At 43.8% G+C, this 16478-nt stretch overlaps 1 protein-coding gene across 1 annotated transcript in view; it reads left to right on the top strand.

Moving 5' to 3' along the window:
- The window catches only part of MLXIP (MLX interacting protein), a 63089-nt gene that overhangs the window by 22536 nt on the left and 24075 nt on the right, over positions 1-16478 (top strand). Inside the window, exons 2-4 of the mRNA XM_083151317.1 lie at positions 2488-2594; positions 4173-4258; positions 14874-14963. Of these exons, the coding sequence (XP_083007443.1) occupies positions 2488-2594; positions 4173-4258; positions 14874-14963 (283 nt within the window). The remainder of the gene's footprint in view (positions 1-2487; positions 2595-4172; positions 4259-14873; positions 14964-16478) is intronic.

The following is a 16478-nucleotide window of genomic DNA, read 5'->3' on the forward strand; positions in this document are numbered from 1 at the left end:
AGTGATTACAACGCCTTAGGCAGGGGCGCCACTCACCCACCCCTCACCCGCTGCCGGGCTATGCATTCACCGCCGCCGTCGGGTCACTCCAGGGGTGTGTGTGATGCGTCCGCCTCCACCGGGTCACTCCAGGAGGCGGGGGGGGAACACTCTCCCGGGCGGCGATTGACAGCGGGGGCTCAGGAAGCGCTTCTCTGCTATGATGGTGCCAGGGGAGAAGCTTGTGCTGATAGTGAGACAGCACAAGTTCAGTGTCCCCATGCGCTGTGTGTCCGATGGCACCATCATAGCAGAGCAGCGCTTCATGAGCCCCCGCTGTCAATCACCGCCTGGGAGAGTTCCTGCACAGAGCCACCGGGAATTTCTGTAGGGTAGGGGTGCGGGCGCCGCTGCAGCTCACCTCACCTGGCTCCAGGGTGGGAAGGGGGGTACACTGTGACCTACTCCGTACCAAGTTCCGCCCTCCAGTGGCCGGCGCCCTAGGCAAATGCCTAAAGCTGCCTAGTGGTGGCGCCGGCCCTGCTGTTACTACAATCTGCTTACTGAATCTCACGCATCTGTGCTTCTTTGTCTGACTTGAAAATAACATAACTTCTCTTCTGTTTATTGTGTTGAATTCAGCATTAAATTTTCTTTCATTTGATATATGAATCATTGCACTGCATGAAGTGCAACAGTTTTTATATGCATTCAAATTTGAAAAACATCAAAATTTCAAAAAGTGTCCGCATTTTTTTCCGTGTGTATGTGTATGTGTATGTATGTGTGTGTGTGTGTGTGTGTGTGTGTGTGTATATATATATATGTGTGTGTGTGTGTGTGTATGTATATATATATATGTATGTATATATATATATATATATATATATATATATATATATATATATATATATATATATATATATATATATATATATATATATATATATATATATATATATATATATATATTACTTATCCAAGGCCAAGGAGCATTCACTAACCAAGTTGCAGTCAGCAAAAATCGTTTCGACCCTGTAGGGGTCTTTATCAAGACGGCAGTGACAATGACATCAGCCAGAATATAGGCATATCCTTGTTTACACCTCATGGTGTGTATAATTCCGATAGCAACAGTTAGCTGTAGAGATTCAGCATTTGTGCTCCTGTATGTGTCCCCTGACTATTCCCACGTTTGTAATCATTCAGAATGCTTTCCCAAAGTACATCTGTGTATTTATAGATGCTTGGGGAATCTCCCCTAACTGAAGATCCTGCTGTTGGGGGTTACTGTAACATGAAGCTATTGTGAATAACGCTGGTTATCTGGCACAGTGTGGCCCCAGAGGCGGCCTGTGCTCTCAGTTCTGAGAAATGGATTCTAGGCTGAGAGCCAAGGTCAGAGCTTAGATACATAATTACTATTCATATCGAGAAATCTTGTTACTGGCATCTACTTTTGTGTCCCTGTCTAACATTAATGTTTTTTTTTAGAAAATAATGTCTTAGATTTGGATACGGTCACTAGGTCTACAAGCATCTAGCATTTTGTCGACAAGAAAAAAGGTGGACAGGAATTTTTTATTTAATCGAACAGTGGTTTTTTTATACTCTACTATCCAAGTGGGCATAGAGTGATAATATAATAGTGTGCCGAGCACAGCGAGGCACCTCCTTCCGAAGCATGGCGAGTGAAGCGCTACACCTATACGCTGTCCATGCCGACTTAAGTTAACAAAGACACCAAAAAAAAAAACATGACTTTTTCCATGTCGACACATAATGCTTGTGTCAACCTAGTGACTGTCGACCTATAGTGATCAACCTAATGACTGTGACCCATACTCCCTAGAATTTGGTGCCATTATGACCACTTAGTACCTGGATATGTATAAACCCATTTCACTACACATTAAAATAACAAAACCCTAGGTACTTGTTTCCTAGCATGGCGCCCATCGCATTGCATACCAAAAGGCATACGATGGTATGCGATGCGATGGCAGCTGATGTTATACAATTTTAAATTGTATACCATCGCATTGTATGCCATATACACTGGTATACGATTTAAAATTGTATAAGCACCCTAATGGGTGTTTTCAATGTTAAAAGCGCCCCCACTATCAACGCCAACCCAAAGCGTGGCGAGCGCAGTGGTACGCGTCCTCCGACCTTTTCATACCCCCACTATCCACGCCGGCGCGGAGTTGATTTTATATAGTGTGGCGAGCGCAGCAGAATACATGTAAAGTAATACACGTCCCCTCGCTGCGCTCACCACGCTTCGGGTTGGCGTTTATAGTGTGGGTGGCGTGGGGGTGCATTTAACATTGTAAGCACCCATTAGGGTGCTTATACAATTAAAAATCGTTTAGGGGCGTATACAATTTAAAATCGCATTGCATGCGATGCGATGTCATACAACTTAATATCGTGGGCGCCGTGCTAGTAAACAAGTACCAAACCCTACTTACTGTTTTGTATTTTGTTTTCTTCTCTTTTTAGCGGAAAGCTGGTTTCTCCGAAATGGAAGAACTTTAAGGGCCTAAAGCTTCAGTGGCGAGACAAAATCCGTCTGAACAACGCCATTTGGCGCGCGTGGTACATGCAGTGTAAGTACAGCTGCTATCTGACACTGATCCACGATCCAGAGAAATGTTGCAATAAGCAGTTTCTCTGGCCGTGCTCGCAGTGTACTCTGTATTGTGTAATTGCACAACTTAACCACAGACTTGGCAGGTTTTTTTGTCTTTTTAGGTTTAGATTTTTTTTTTTCCAAGGGGAAACGTTTAGTCACTTTTAAAAGGAGTGCACATGGAACGTCAACATGTCCAAATCATTGCACACGTGTGATGAAAACCATGCTACTTACAGACAAAGACTTAGGGCCAGATTCTAAGCTTCAAAAGTGATAAAATGGAGAGTGATAAACAGCCAGCCAATCAGCTCCTTCCTACCTGCCATGTCACAGACTGTGTTTGAAAAATGTCAGGCAGAAGCTGATTGGCTGGCTGTTTATCACTCTCCATTTTATCACTTTTTAAGCTTAGAATCTGGCCCTTAACCTTTAATATTGTCCTCTTGTAAAAACATGTGTGAAAACATGCTGTGTGGCTGAGGGTCCCATTCACAGATGTATGTAAACTTGATGGTATATGTACATATATTGGTTGCAAATTGTGGTCCTGTGTCCTCATACGCAGAACCATCAGGCTGCAGCATTATAGTAGTGTTCATTCTAGCACCCGCTATCTTTGAAAACCCATGCAGTTCCTCTTCCCTGCCTGGGGTGTCACTGTCTGCTGTGTTGTTTCTAGCACAGGTCTGGTTTGCATATCAGTGCTGATATACAGACCACACTGTGCTAGAAGCACTACAGCAGACGGCGGCACCCCAGGCAGGGATGAGGAACTGCATGGGTTTTCAAAGATAGTGGTTGCTTGAATGAACACTATTATAGCGCACCTGTCAAATGTGCCAATACCGCTTCTGCTGGAACAGACATTTTAATTTAAATCCCTGGTAAGACTTATTGTCAATCAGCGCCTGAATGAGCCCAATACCCTCCCTCCCCCATCTTCGCTCTCTTTCAGAGAGAAGAGAATAAGAGGTATCCTTACTTTTTTATCTTTAATTTATCATTCTAGCCCAGCAGATTTGCTTGCAGCAGGACCAGTAAGCTGGAACCGCGACAACTTGCTGGGCACAAGTACTGAGGCATGTGTATGTATTTAGTGGTTTGTCTTCCGGCACTGCACAATGTGCAGGATCTCTTGTGAGCACTGATTGAATCAGTCAGGTATGTTGGAAGATCACCAGCAGCCTCTGCAGAAAGTGTCTGTAAACCACCTGTACACAAAGCATGATGTGCTTCTATATCTGCAGATAATATCTGCCTTTGGCTGTGCAGCAGGGCTGATGCAATATGTCTGAACAACGGTCAGACATATGGGCATACACACCTACTAACACATCCACTGTATGTCGGCCGTTCAGTTGAACAACCAATATATTAACGTGTGTACCCAGTGGCAATTCCCACCAGGTCTTCACATTGATGGCCCCAATCTGGCAGCAATGGAATCTATATTGTGCTTGCTTGCAGAACGACGACTATAGTTTTTTTTTTTTTTTTTTTTTGTAATTGTATTTTTTTTTTTTTTGTAATTGTATTTTTTTTTTTTATTCAGATATCGAGAAGCGACAAAACCCAGTGTGCCATTTTGTGACACCATTGGATGCTTCAATTGACTTTGATGAGCATAGAAGACCAGAGGTATGTGAATGTCAATGGGGTCTCCCATCTTTATTTTATTGGGGCGGTAAATATTGTGAAGTATGCAAAAGAAAAGCTGAAGAGGCCACATTTTACAGTTTACCCAGTTGTCTTAGCATACACACAGGGCAGTATTCAATGCTCCTGATTCAAAGTTTTTTGGCGAATCGGGCTGTTTTCACTCCTTGCGGTGAATCTTTTTCACTGAAAATCTGATTCACCCTATCAATCTTCACGGAAAGCGAACAGTGAATGCCGGCCAGTTTCATGCTCGCTGCAATTCGCTGGTGTATTTCAATGGGGTTTTCACTGTGATTCACCGAGAGTGTATTCAATGCTAGGATGGAGAACTGCTTTCACCATGATTTTCACCATGATTCACCGTTTTGCATTCGCCATCTTTTTAAGGTGAACTGGAAAGTGTTCTTTTAAAATAAAGGGTATTTTTTTTTGGGGGGGGGGGGTGTAAAAAAATCAGTAATTTTATTATATGAAGGGGCATGCTATTAGGATTCATGTGCTTGCAGCACATGAATATATATTTCATTTTTAATTTTTACACATGATGTCATAGGGGGGCAGACAGCCGCTCATTAGATAATCACTGCGCCTGGTCCTGCTCATTACATATGCTCCCTCCACCACCTCCCCTGCCAGCACTCCCGGGGCGGCAGCTGCTGCTGCCTGTGTCTCCGCCAGCCCTCCTTCTCCCCCACACCTTGGTATAGAGCCCGGGTTGGAGGAAAAAAAAAAGCTCTCTCAAATTTTTTTTAATGTGTCAGTGAATAATAAGTGCAGCTGTGCACCTGCCAAATGACCTGGAAAACGTGCACTGGTGGGGGTCCCGAGGACCGAGGTTGAGAACCACTGTTCTAGAAGGTTCTAAATAAATAAGTAGAATCTGATTGGTTGCTATGGGCAACATCCCATCTGCAATAAAACTCCCATCTTAGTAAAGTTGCCCCTAGCAGTCAAAAGTAATTAGGCTTTGATATGATTTATTGAAATATTTTCAATAAACCAATTTTAGACTAAAAAAATGCAAAAACACACAAAAATAGTTTTAGTTGAGCATTAGAACTGGATATGTCACTGGCATAAACGTTTTGAATAAAAACACTATCTTAGATGACCTCAGTTCCCTGTCTGTTTTCAAAGCTTCCAATGAACTAACCGAAAAAAGAAAATTTTTCTACACTAGCTGAAGATGATTCAGCAGTTAGAAGTTGTTCAATAATGGGAAATACATTCGGATTATAGAATGTTAGGGGAGAAGATTGATGCTAGGCAGGTTTAGCACCTCTTATCTGAATCACATCTTGATTTACTGCATTGGTTCAGCTTACTTAAAGTCCACAAGCAATAAGAATGTGGAATAACACCAGGGATTCCCAATCTTTTTTTCATCAGAATTTTTTTACTGTACCCCTAGGCCCCCCCAAAATTTATAAAATTAAGTAGATTGTGTTTATATGTGCTTCTTAGGGTTCAGTTATGTGTTAAAGGGTATGATTTGCTTCTGATTGTACACATATTTTATGATTGGCAGCCACCAGCACTGGTTTTGTCCATAAATAATTGATCATTAATAATTTGAATTGGTCCTGGACCAACAATCCGTGTCACCCCTGCAAGTGTCCCGAGGCACCTAGGGGAGCCACGGCACACAGTTTGGGAACCACTGCAATAGGCTTTTTTAAAGATGTTCGTGTTGCGCCTCACGGGCTCGCTGCCCCTGACAGCGATTTCAACGCCTGTTCAACGCCTGTTCAACGCCTCACGGGCTCGCTGCCCCTGACAGCGATTTGAGCCGGGGGACGGTGGCAGGCAGGGAGATGGAAGCATCCCTGCCTGCCCCAGAATGTGTAGGAGAGAAGAAGGGCTCCCTGGGACACAGGCAGCAGAAGCTGCCCCCCAGGAGTGCTGGCAGGGAACGCGGGTAGGGAGCCGCTGCACTGGTCCCACTCGTGCATATGTAATGAGCGGGACCAGTGTGCAGTGAATATTTAATGAGCGACTCCCCTGCTGGTGAAAGTGTAAAGAAAAAAAAATTTAAATATACATTCATGTGCTGCAAGCACATGAATAAAACAGAATTAATAAATTACTGATTTTTTTTTTTACAAAAAACAAAACACCTTTTATTTTAAAAGATCACATTCCAGTTCACCTTTTAAAATATGTTGAATGTAAAATGGTGAATCATGACTGAAAGCAGTTCTCCATCCAAAACCGTGAATCGGGAGCATTGAATACTGCCCTTTAAGTAAAGGTGGCCATACATCTACAGATCGATTGTCAGATTGGGCTGGTTGGAACTAAAACTTGGTAATATCTGAATGACAGATTTTGGCAGTTTTCCAGTATTTCAAAGCAAATGGTCAACTGTCATTTACTCTCATCCACTACCAGGTTTTTGTTCCAACCAGCCAGATCTGACAATCGATCTTTAGATGTATGGCAGCCTTAAGACTACAGCAAAATATAGATTCTTCTAAAGGGTCAATTAAAAGTCTGACATTTTTATAAAGAATCTCTATATCTGGAAAGAGGAGAACATACAGTAGGAGACCCTTGCCCCAATATACATGTAGTTGTCTTAACCGCTTATAGCAGATTGTTATAAATCTGGCTGGGCCCAGGCATCTGTCTCCTGTTGGGTCCCTGAGACCTTGTTTAGTCTCTTCCATACTGATGTTTTATGCAGATTGTCAGGACATAATGGGAAGATTTACATCTGGCCAGCAGTTTGTAATGTGAACCGCAGTGGTTTTGGGATTAGGTGTATGCTTTAAAATGTGTTTGTTTTTTTAAAAGATATCCTGCAGTTGTTTCCTTAAGTTATCATTATGCAGAAGTGATGTGTTATGTTCACTGCTAGGAGAGGACAGTCTGCTACATAGGACCATAATTTAACCACACAATTGATAAAACATGCAGTCACATACAAGGTATAGGCATGCCATATGCTGTTTTAATCAGCAAAAGCTGCTTGTGCATCCTACTTGCTCCACTTTGAAAATACGCCTCTATTAGAAAAAGTTTTGGTTTTTGAAATCCGCCTGGTGCTACAGAGTCACACGGAGCTCACGTGATATGTATAATGTGACTTATATAACACTGGAGGATAGATGTATGTGGACACATCTGTAGCTTAATGGTAGGATTGTGGCTGAGCAGAAACAAGTCTGTCATGTCAGTAATGTTCACTGTGGAATTAGAATTCCCTTGTGTGTGCAGTTTTCTAACCATCAAGCTAATATAAATGAAGCTAGAAAAGTTAGTTAGGATTTGGATATGTTAAAACTCTACTTTTCCAAATATATGAGCCAGTGGAGGCTCCGTGCAGCATATTTGTTCTTCTTGACCCCAAACAGAATAGATGTATGTTGCAGAAAGTTTTGTAGTGAACAGTAGGGATCCCATTTACTATGGATCCCTTGTTCAATGGGATCTGGGAAAGAAACAGAAAAGGATTGTCTTTTTGGCTGGCGCACTGAAGAAAGTGCGCCAGCCAAAAAGACAATCCTTTTCTGTTTCTTTCCTTGTACCATACCCATTGTCTTTGGCAGCACCCCCACTCATGTATCTATTGCAATTTTAGCATAGCAACATCAAATTGGGGAACCAATCAATATTTAACTAATAATCTTGTGCAGAACTAATTCCCCCTACCCCTGCTCCCCTTTTTGACTCAATGGGATCTGGGCAGGATGTTACTGACCAGGATCGCATTGCAATATGCGATCCCATTGGTGGCATATAACATGGAGCACAGGCAGAGAGACCAGGGCACCAAATGGAGCCCATCCCTGTGATCCACTCTGCTGGGTGCCGGGGGTCTGAGCGATCAGCGGCTGGGCAGTGCGGGGTGTAGGCCATAGGCTAAAATAGGCTACCGCCATTCTGCGATGGGCGTAGCTGCAGGGCTGATATATCGATGACAGTATCGCATCTCTCATAGAAACCTATGGGGATGCAGCTGCGGGCCGCAATAAAGGGATTGCTGCGATTTATTTTACATAAATTCAGGGGGCACAGGAATTTACGCTGGGTATGAGAGGAGGTAGCAGAGCGTGCACCAAAGGGTTACAAATATGTACCCAGCATGCTCCCTACCTCCCTTTTCCGCCATACCCCGCCCCCTGACCCAGGGTCACCAGTTTTTTATTTGGTGCCAAGGAGAGAGCAGGCGCCATTAACGCTGGCTGTTAGAACAGCCTTGGGTTACAGAGCTGCTGCGGCGGGTGCTCTTTTAGTGAGTGGACTGTGGACTTCTGTCCCAGGACCCTCACTCTGAAGGCTCCCGCTGGCCGCGCTCCTTCCCCAGGCAGATAAGCGGCGGTTCCCTGCATGCAGGGAGCCACGTCTAGTGGCAGGTTCCCCCCTGTGTTTGGGAGTCAGCGGAGGGGGACAGGCAGTGTTGGTCTGGCGGGTCCATCCTTCCACTAGACCACCAGGGACAGTTATTCAGGCTATGTCCCGGGGGCTGATGCATGAGGGGGGGGGAGTGAATGACGGCCTGAGGTCCCTCCCCCACCCCTGGGGACGTGCTGGGAGCTTGCTCTCTGATCACCCCAGTTGTCCTAGCTCCTCCTTATCTACCTAATCAGCAGCCATGCTGGGTATAGAGATGGAGGCTGCTTGGATTTCTCCCCCACACCTTGCTGGAGCCTGGTTTTTGATAGTTTTCTCCTCTTCTGCTGCTGTCTGGACTGTTGAGTTTTGCTACCTTCTCCTTTCCTGTTTTATTGGAAAGTTGAGCTGTAACATGCATTGTATATGCTTATGCATATACTTTGTCTCCTGTTCAGCTTGCTGAATTGTTGAGTGCCTTTGCCCTAGCCAAATTGCTTTGCTAAGCTTTCTGTGTAAGGCTGCACGTGTACTAGTGGCCTTGGGCTTTATCAAGTTTTATGCTTTTGATACCGTTGCATCGGCTGATGCACAGTTTGGTAGACATGTTCTTTCCGCAGTCCAGGAGTGTCCCCCACCCATGAGGGGACAGCTTTAGGACATCCCAGCGTGAATTCCTGTGCCCCCTAGTGGACGAATAAGTCCACTATAGTCTTACCTTGATAAATCCCTTTCTTTGAGTCCATAGGGGGCACAGGACGCCCTCCCAGACGCACCTGGTAGCGGGGCTTCCTATATAGTGAAGTCTCTGTTCCATGGCTCAAGGGCCTGTATGCTATGTGTACGTGTGCTCTTCCTTCTCTGGCTCTGCTCCTACCTTGGGCTTGCTACCGAAACTGGTGGGTCAGGGGGCGGGGTATGGGGTAGAAGGGAGGCAGGGAGCATGCTGGGTACATTTTTGTAAACCTTTGGTGCACGCTCTGCTACCTCACCTCTCATACCCAGCGTGAATTCCTGTGCCCCCTATGGACTCAAAGAAAGGGATTTATCAAGGTAAGACCATAAATCCTATTTTTTTTGGGGGGGGGGGGGGGGGGGGGGTTTGAAATTAGCCACAAATATTAAATGCTAAATTGGCCACGATGTCTCCTTAAGTGTTTTAGGCAAGCAATTTATTTGTAGATTTATCTGAAAATATTCTAAGGCTCATGGGTACATGATGTGAGACTCTGTGTAGTTCAGGCATGGGTGTGCAGAGATTACAAGTCTGTGTGAGGGGACATGGGCTAGGGTTAGCTGTTATTGGGAGGACTGCGGGCAGTCAGACAATACTCCCCATCACAGGGGTGCTTGTTAGGGGATATAGTCTCTGCCTTTGGAATGCTGACACATAACTTTATGATGTTTACTGTGTGAGATATAATAATGTAGGGCATATGTTTACATTAGATGTGCAGATTGGCATGAAGTGGTGTGATAAATATCCCAAATTGTAAAATAAATATTTTTCTTGCAACCATAAAGGATAGTGATAAACTTCAGTAGAAGTAACCATGCTTTCAAGCAATATAATTCTTACTCCATTAATTAATTTTTTTTTAGGGGGGTGAAACTTTGAGAGAGCTAAAATGGGGGAGTTCTTATGATAATGCTTATGGATATTACATAAACTGTGTGGTGCGCTGGTTTCTGTGCACTACAAGAAGGTGCGGCGTTTCATTGTAGAGTTTCTGCAGTAAATTCTTTAATCCGTGTTTAGTACCTGTATTACCCGTAATCAGAATAGAAGTATGTTGGGGAGCTCAGATGGGGGAAGGTTCATAATTATCTGCTTCCTCCATCTGTTATATAGATGCATAAAATACCTATTGACATCCCACAAAAAGGGGAAGGGAAGGGTCAGGTGATGGTTTTCAGATAGAGGTGTGGAGTGTCCACCAACAGTGCGCTCAGCTGCCAATCAAATATACGTATAGATGGTGTTTCCCTTAACCCTTAAAATGCAACAGTGTTTAAAAGAATTTATACATATCTCTGTATCAGGCGCTGAATGGTTCAATAACAGATATCCATTCCCCTTCGTTTGGATATGGTACATATGAAAAATAAATGGGTGAATATAGTGAAGTACAGTTATGTACAGAAATGCTTTAATTCACACCAGTTAAAAGACAAATAGTGCCTGGCAGGTCACAATCAGACCCTCCCAGCACATACACAGTGACAGTACAATGTTAAAAAGAGTCCATGTAGAGCCTTTCTAGCTGGCTCAGAAGGAATAACAATTACCGGATGGTTTGAACTGATTGCCAGTTCAAAATAGGCACAGGTGAATAAGTCCCGGGGCAAACTCACGAGTCTCAGTCTCTCACCGCTCCGGCGTGTCTCTTCCGGGTCAGGCAGATGGCGTTCAAGTAGATTGACCGCCGGAATGAAAGCCCCTGAATCTGTTGGCTTAGTGAAATTTTTCATTGGCAATGTACACTGTCAAATCTAAAAAGTTCACCTCTGTATTGCAGCAGGAGAAGGTAAATTCAATGTTCAAATGATTGTTGTTTAAAAAAGTATAAAATTCTTTTAAAATGGATTCCTCCCCCTTCCAAATAAAAAATACATCATCTATGTATCTACGCCATGACACCAGGTTCGCTCCGAATGGATTGTGGGTCCATATGTTGTCTTTCTCCCACTGACCCATAAAAATATTGGCGTAACTCGGAGCAAACCTGGTGCCCATGGCGGTGCCTCTCTGTTGTAGATAAAATTGTTCCTTATATAAAAAATAATTATTATATAAAATCAATTTGACACCCTCTATATTAAAATTTTGTAGTGCGTGAGGTAGATTACTTTTTCTTAGGTAAATTTCTGTAGCTTTGATGCCTTCTTCATGGGCAATTATAGTGTATAGTGCATGTATATCCGCTGTTACTAGTAACATGTCTAAGGTCCATTCGATGGTTTTTAGATAGGAGATAAATTCTTTCGTATCTTTTAAGTGGGAAATGTTAGTCCCTACCAGTGGCTGTAGATGATAATCTATAAAAGCCGAAAGGTTGGCCGTCACTGAATCGATTCCGGCCACAATTGGCCGTCCTGGAGGATTTTGGCTATCCTTATGAACCTTTGGCAGGATGTATATTACTGGCGTTACAGGTTCTTTATTTATCAGGAAGGCTGCCTCTTTTTCTGTTATGGTGTCATTCACCTCGAACCTGTTAACTACTGTTATAAGTTCATTTAGTATCCTTTCTGTTGGGTCCTTTTTAAGGAGACTGTACGTGCTGGAGTCATCCAGTTGGCATTGGATTTCTGCCTCGTACATCTCTTTGGACATAATCACCACCCCCCCGCCTTTATCGGCGGGTTTAATCACTATGGTGGTGTCCTCTTGTAGTTCTTTAAGGGCTTTTCTTTCTTTCGAGGTTAGGTTCTTTTTAGGGATTTTCTGATCTATTTTCTCTAAATCTTCCATAACCAGTTTCATAAAAGTTTCTATAAAGTTCCCTCTTACGTGGGTGGGGTTAAAAATGGATTTAGGTCTGAAGCCCGATTTGGACCATCGGTTCCTCAGACCTTTCCTCCCCTTCCCTCATCAAAAAGAACTTTTTCAAACTCAATTTCCTTATATATTTGTTGACGTCTATAAAGACGTTAAATCGATTAATGGATGTAGATGGTGCGTATTTTAAGCCCTTTTCTAATAAGGATCGCTCTGCTTCCAAAAGGATGTGATTGCTTAAGTTGAATATCTTGGTGGTGCCAGATTTTGATGTATTCATGTTTCCCCCATTATTATCTTCTCCTGTTTCTATAATGTTAGAATTGGTTTTTTTACGTGACTTTTTATTTTTTCGTTTATGTTGGCCATTTAGTTTTCTCCTAATCTGTCTATTCTTTTTATTTCCTGCTCTGCAACCTCGTTTTTTTCGGATTATTTTATTCTGCTGTGCTCTCTCCTGTGAAAAGGAGTACCTACATTCTCCAATGGACCATATTTATTGAATGTTCTTATTGGTGATCTTTCTCTATCGTTCCTATATATATATTGGGGTATTGGCCTGTTATGTGGGCTGTTTCTATCTCTGTTGTAAGGGGTTTTTCTCCCCCTAGACACGCCGGAGCGGTGAGAGACTGAGACTCGTGAGTTTGCCCCGGGACTTATTCACCTGTGCCTATTTTGAACTGGCAATCAGTTCAAACCATCCGGTAATTGTTATTCCTTCTGAGCCAGCTAGAAAGGCTCTACATGGACTCTTTTTAACATTGTACTGTCACTGTGTATGTGCTGGGAGGATCTGATTGTGACCTGCCAGGCACTATTTGTCTTTTAACTGGTGTGAATTAAAGCATTTCTGTACATAACTGTACTTCACTATATTCACCCATTTATTTTTCATATGTACCATATCCAAACGAAGGGGAATGGATATCTGTTGTTGAACCATTCAGCGCCTGATCATGAGATATGTATAAATTCTTTTAAACACAGGTGATGGTTTTCCACCAGAGAGATGAGCCAATCTTCTTGCTTAGCGTGTGCATCTGCATTTTCTTTTTCTGCATGGCAGTCACTACAAGTTAAAGTATACAGTCCAGGCCACCATCTGACTTTAACATTGTACTTCTGCTCTGTTGGAAGATTTGGTGAAGTCCTATAGACAAATGATTGGTGTTATTCTTTTGACATATTTGTGCAAACAAGAATAGATTCACTGAAGGTGTATGTGGCTGATTGTAGATGTCAATTGGCTGTTTAGTCCGATGTACAGAACTTAATTTAGTTAAGAAAGGGCTTCTGGGGGAGATTCTCTAAACTAAAAATGCGGTTAAAAACCCTGTTATCAGGGTTTGTACTGCATTTTGGGATGCTCTAAGCATCCCCCACCAGGTTACCGAGACGGGGGGGCATCACCAGAAAAATCTGGCAATGCCCCATAGAAGTCTATGGGCAGCTGTGCTGCCCGGACCTGTGACCACCTCCTCCTCCCTGCACTGTACATCCTCTTCCGGGTGCAGGGAGGAGGAGGAGAGCCAGCCTCCCCTGCACCAGCAAAATTAGCCAGGTGAGAGGGAGGTGGGAGCCACCAGCACTCGTCACTCATCGCCAGGCCACTGCAAAAGACAGCTCTTAACGCAAGAGCTGTCTCTTGTCATAATTATCGCATATGTTAGATCATATGCGATAATTATGTTAGCGGTAGCTGGCGATGGGCGGCAGTAAGGGGGTGCGGATGTTAGAGCATCCCCCCTCAGAGATATCTTTCACAATATCTTCTAGTGTGTACACTCAATATTGTTAACAATGCGCTCTCCCACACAACAATGATGTCTTCTGAGCATGTAGGTCAATTTGGCTATATAACCAAACAACCTGCATATTTAGCAGGTCACATTGACTTCACTGAACAATATATCAGTAGACAATAGTCATCGAAAAATCTATAGACATGGGGCGATGTGTGTTTTGACTTTTTCTGTGGAGTGACCTAGTTAGCACAGATCACTTAGCACACGTCGCCCTACACACACCAATGTGTGCTGTTTGATCTGTGCTAAACAGTGTTTTCTTTAGCGCATGCAGGTGATCTAGATCAGTGGTTCCCAACCTGGGGTATTCATACCTTTTGGGGTACACTGCAGACCCATTAGGGGTACTTGAAAATAATTTTGGTAATGGAGGAAGAAGTCTCCCATTGCCATGGAGACAAACCATGTTGCGTCACTTCCGGTTCCACCTGTAGTGTCGTCATATTCTCCTCATGTTTTTGCCTGACCATCAATGCTTCCCGCGCTGCCCTTACACATTAGCAGTCATGTACCACATGCTGACAGGGGTGTAGGAAGCAGCAGGATTAATATTGCCGTTAGCGGGAACCCCGGTGACAGTACACAGCCAGCAGCCAGACACAGAGAGAGGTAATTTAGAGGTGGTTTCAGTTAGACATGAATCGTATTCTAGGTGTGTGCACAAATCTGTTCTATTGCTGCAAAGCCAAAGTACCAGATATGGCAGAAACACGCACTTCCTCATCACCGACGACATGATTGCTACAGTAACTAAACTGAGCCAGACACTGTATATGTTGGTGATTTTGCAAATGTCCAAAACTAATTTTATTTTTTACCCTTAAATGATCTACATTTAGAAGTCAATATTCAAAAAATGACCACTTCTGAAATGGTGCCAGGTATTAAGAATATTCCATTTTGGTCTTTGCATGTTTCCCCAGTGTGACTTTGCTCTCTTGGTTTGTAGGCCATTGCCACAGAAGGAAAATATTGGAAGAGGAGAATAGAGATAGTGGTGCGAGAATACCACAAGTGGAGGACATATTTTAAGAAAAGGGTAAGACTGTCTGTAATTGGACTTTATTTTTTTAGTTCGTTACTAAGAAATCTAAATGTATGCCTACTTTTATATAAACAGACGTTTCTTTGCTCAGCTTTCGCGACCGAGGGATACATAAAAATATCGACTCAATTAAGGATACAGGAAACTCACTCACACACCACTGCAGGGTTCTGTTAAGGAGTAAACGACCCCCCCCCCCCCCCCCTCCAAAAAAACTCTGAAAAACAAATAACCTTACATAGAATATGTTTTCCTCCACCACATGGGTACGCTGTGGTCCAGTACCAATTACTTATTGTCAGATACCTTCATTTTGCCAATGCATTATCCACCCCAAATGACCAGGACCCAACATTCCACCAGTGCATAGATCCTGAAGCACCATTTACTGACACCCACACTACCACTGAGATGCTTAGCAGGCGTCATTAGAGCAAGTATTTAGTGTTTTACTTAGAATTACTACATCCTACAGTCCTATTAACTGCAATGTGTAATAATTGTACTTGAGAATAAGACAAGCACATGAGAAGAGCGGGTCCTGCTCTTGAGAGATTATATTCCACATTTTCAGCATAGCCTGAGAAAGAAACACACTAGAACCAAAATGTCGCTACTGCAGCTCAAATAAACTAGTATGTTTATTGTTACCTGGAGGGCTGTTTATCTATCTGGCTTCCCGCACAGCTCTTTAGGCTTCAGTCCCAGGCTGCGAAGTAGGAGGGGTCAGAGAAGAATGTGCTGATTCCTGCTTAGAGGAACTTGGCACCTGCCTCTCTGACCCCTGTGATTGGATGACAATACTATAGGGCAGGGGTCTTCAACCTTTTAGACCGTGTGGGCCACATAAAAAAATTCAACGAAGCCTGAGGGCCACTAAGCTCTACTGTGATATTACACATTACACATTATGCCACACACCATGATGCCCATTACACATTATGCCACACACCATGATGCCCATTACACATTATGCCACACACCATGATGCCCATTACAAATTATGCCACACACCATGATGCCCATTGCACCTTGCACTATAATGCCCCCAATACTCCTGCTTATACATATGATGCCCCCAGCAGTGCCTCTCACAAAATGCCACCAGTAGTGTCCCTCACAAAATGCCACCAGTAGCGTCCCCCTCACAAAATGCCACCAGTAGCGTCCCCCTCACAAAATGCCACCAGTAGCGTCCCCCTCACGAAATGCCACCAGTATTGCCCTTTTATACAGCCTGCCAGCCCTCCCATAGTCAGCACCACATTGCACTGCCAGCCCCACCATAGTCAGCACTTCATAGCCAGGCAGCCACCTCCCCATAGACAGGACCACATTGTACTGCCAGCTCCCCCGCATGGTCAGCACTGCACAGCCAGACAGCCTCCACTCCATAGTCAGCACCACATTACACCCCCAGCTCCCCCATGGTTAGCACAGTCAGCCAGCCCCCCCCCCCCCATAGTCAGCACCCAGCCAGCCTCCCCCCACCCCATAGTCAGCACCACA

This window comes from Crinia signifera, chromosome 1 (assembly GCF_055691185.1).
Source record: "Crinia signifera chromosome 1, ASM5569118v1, whole genome shotgun sequence".
Taxonomy (NCBI): Eukaryota; Metazoa; Chordata; class Amphibia; order Anura; family Myobatrachidae; genus Crinia; species Crinia signifera.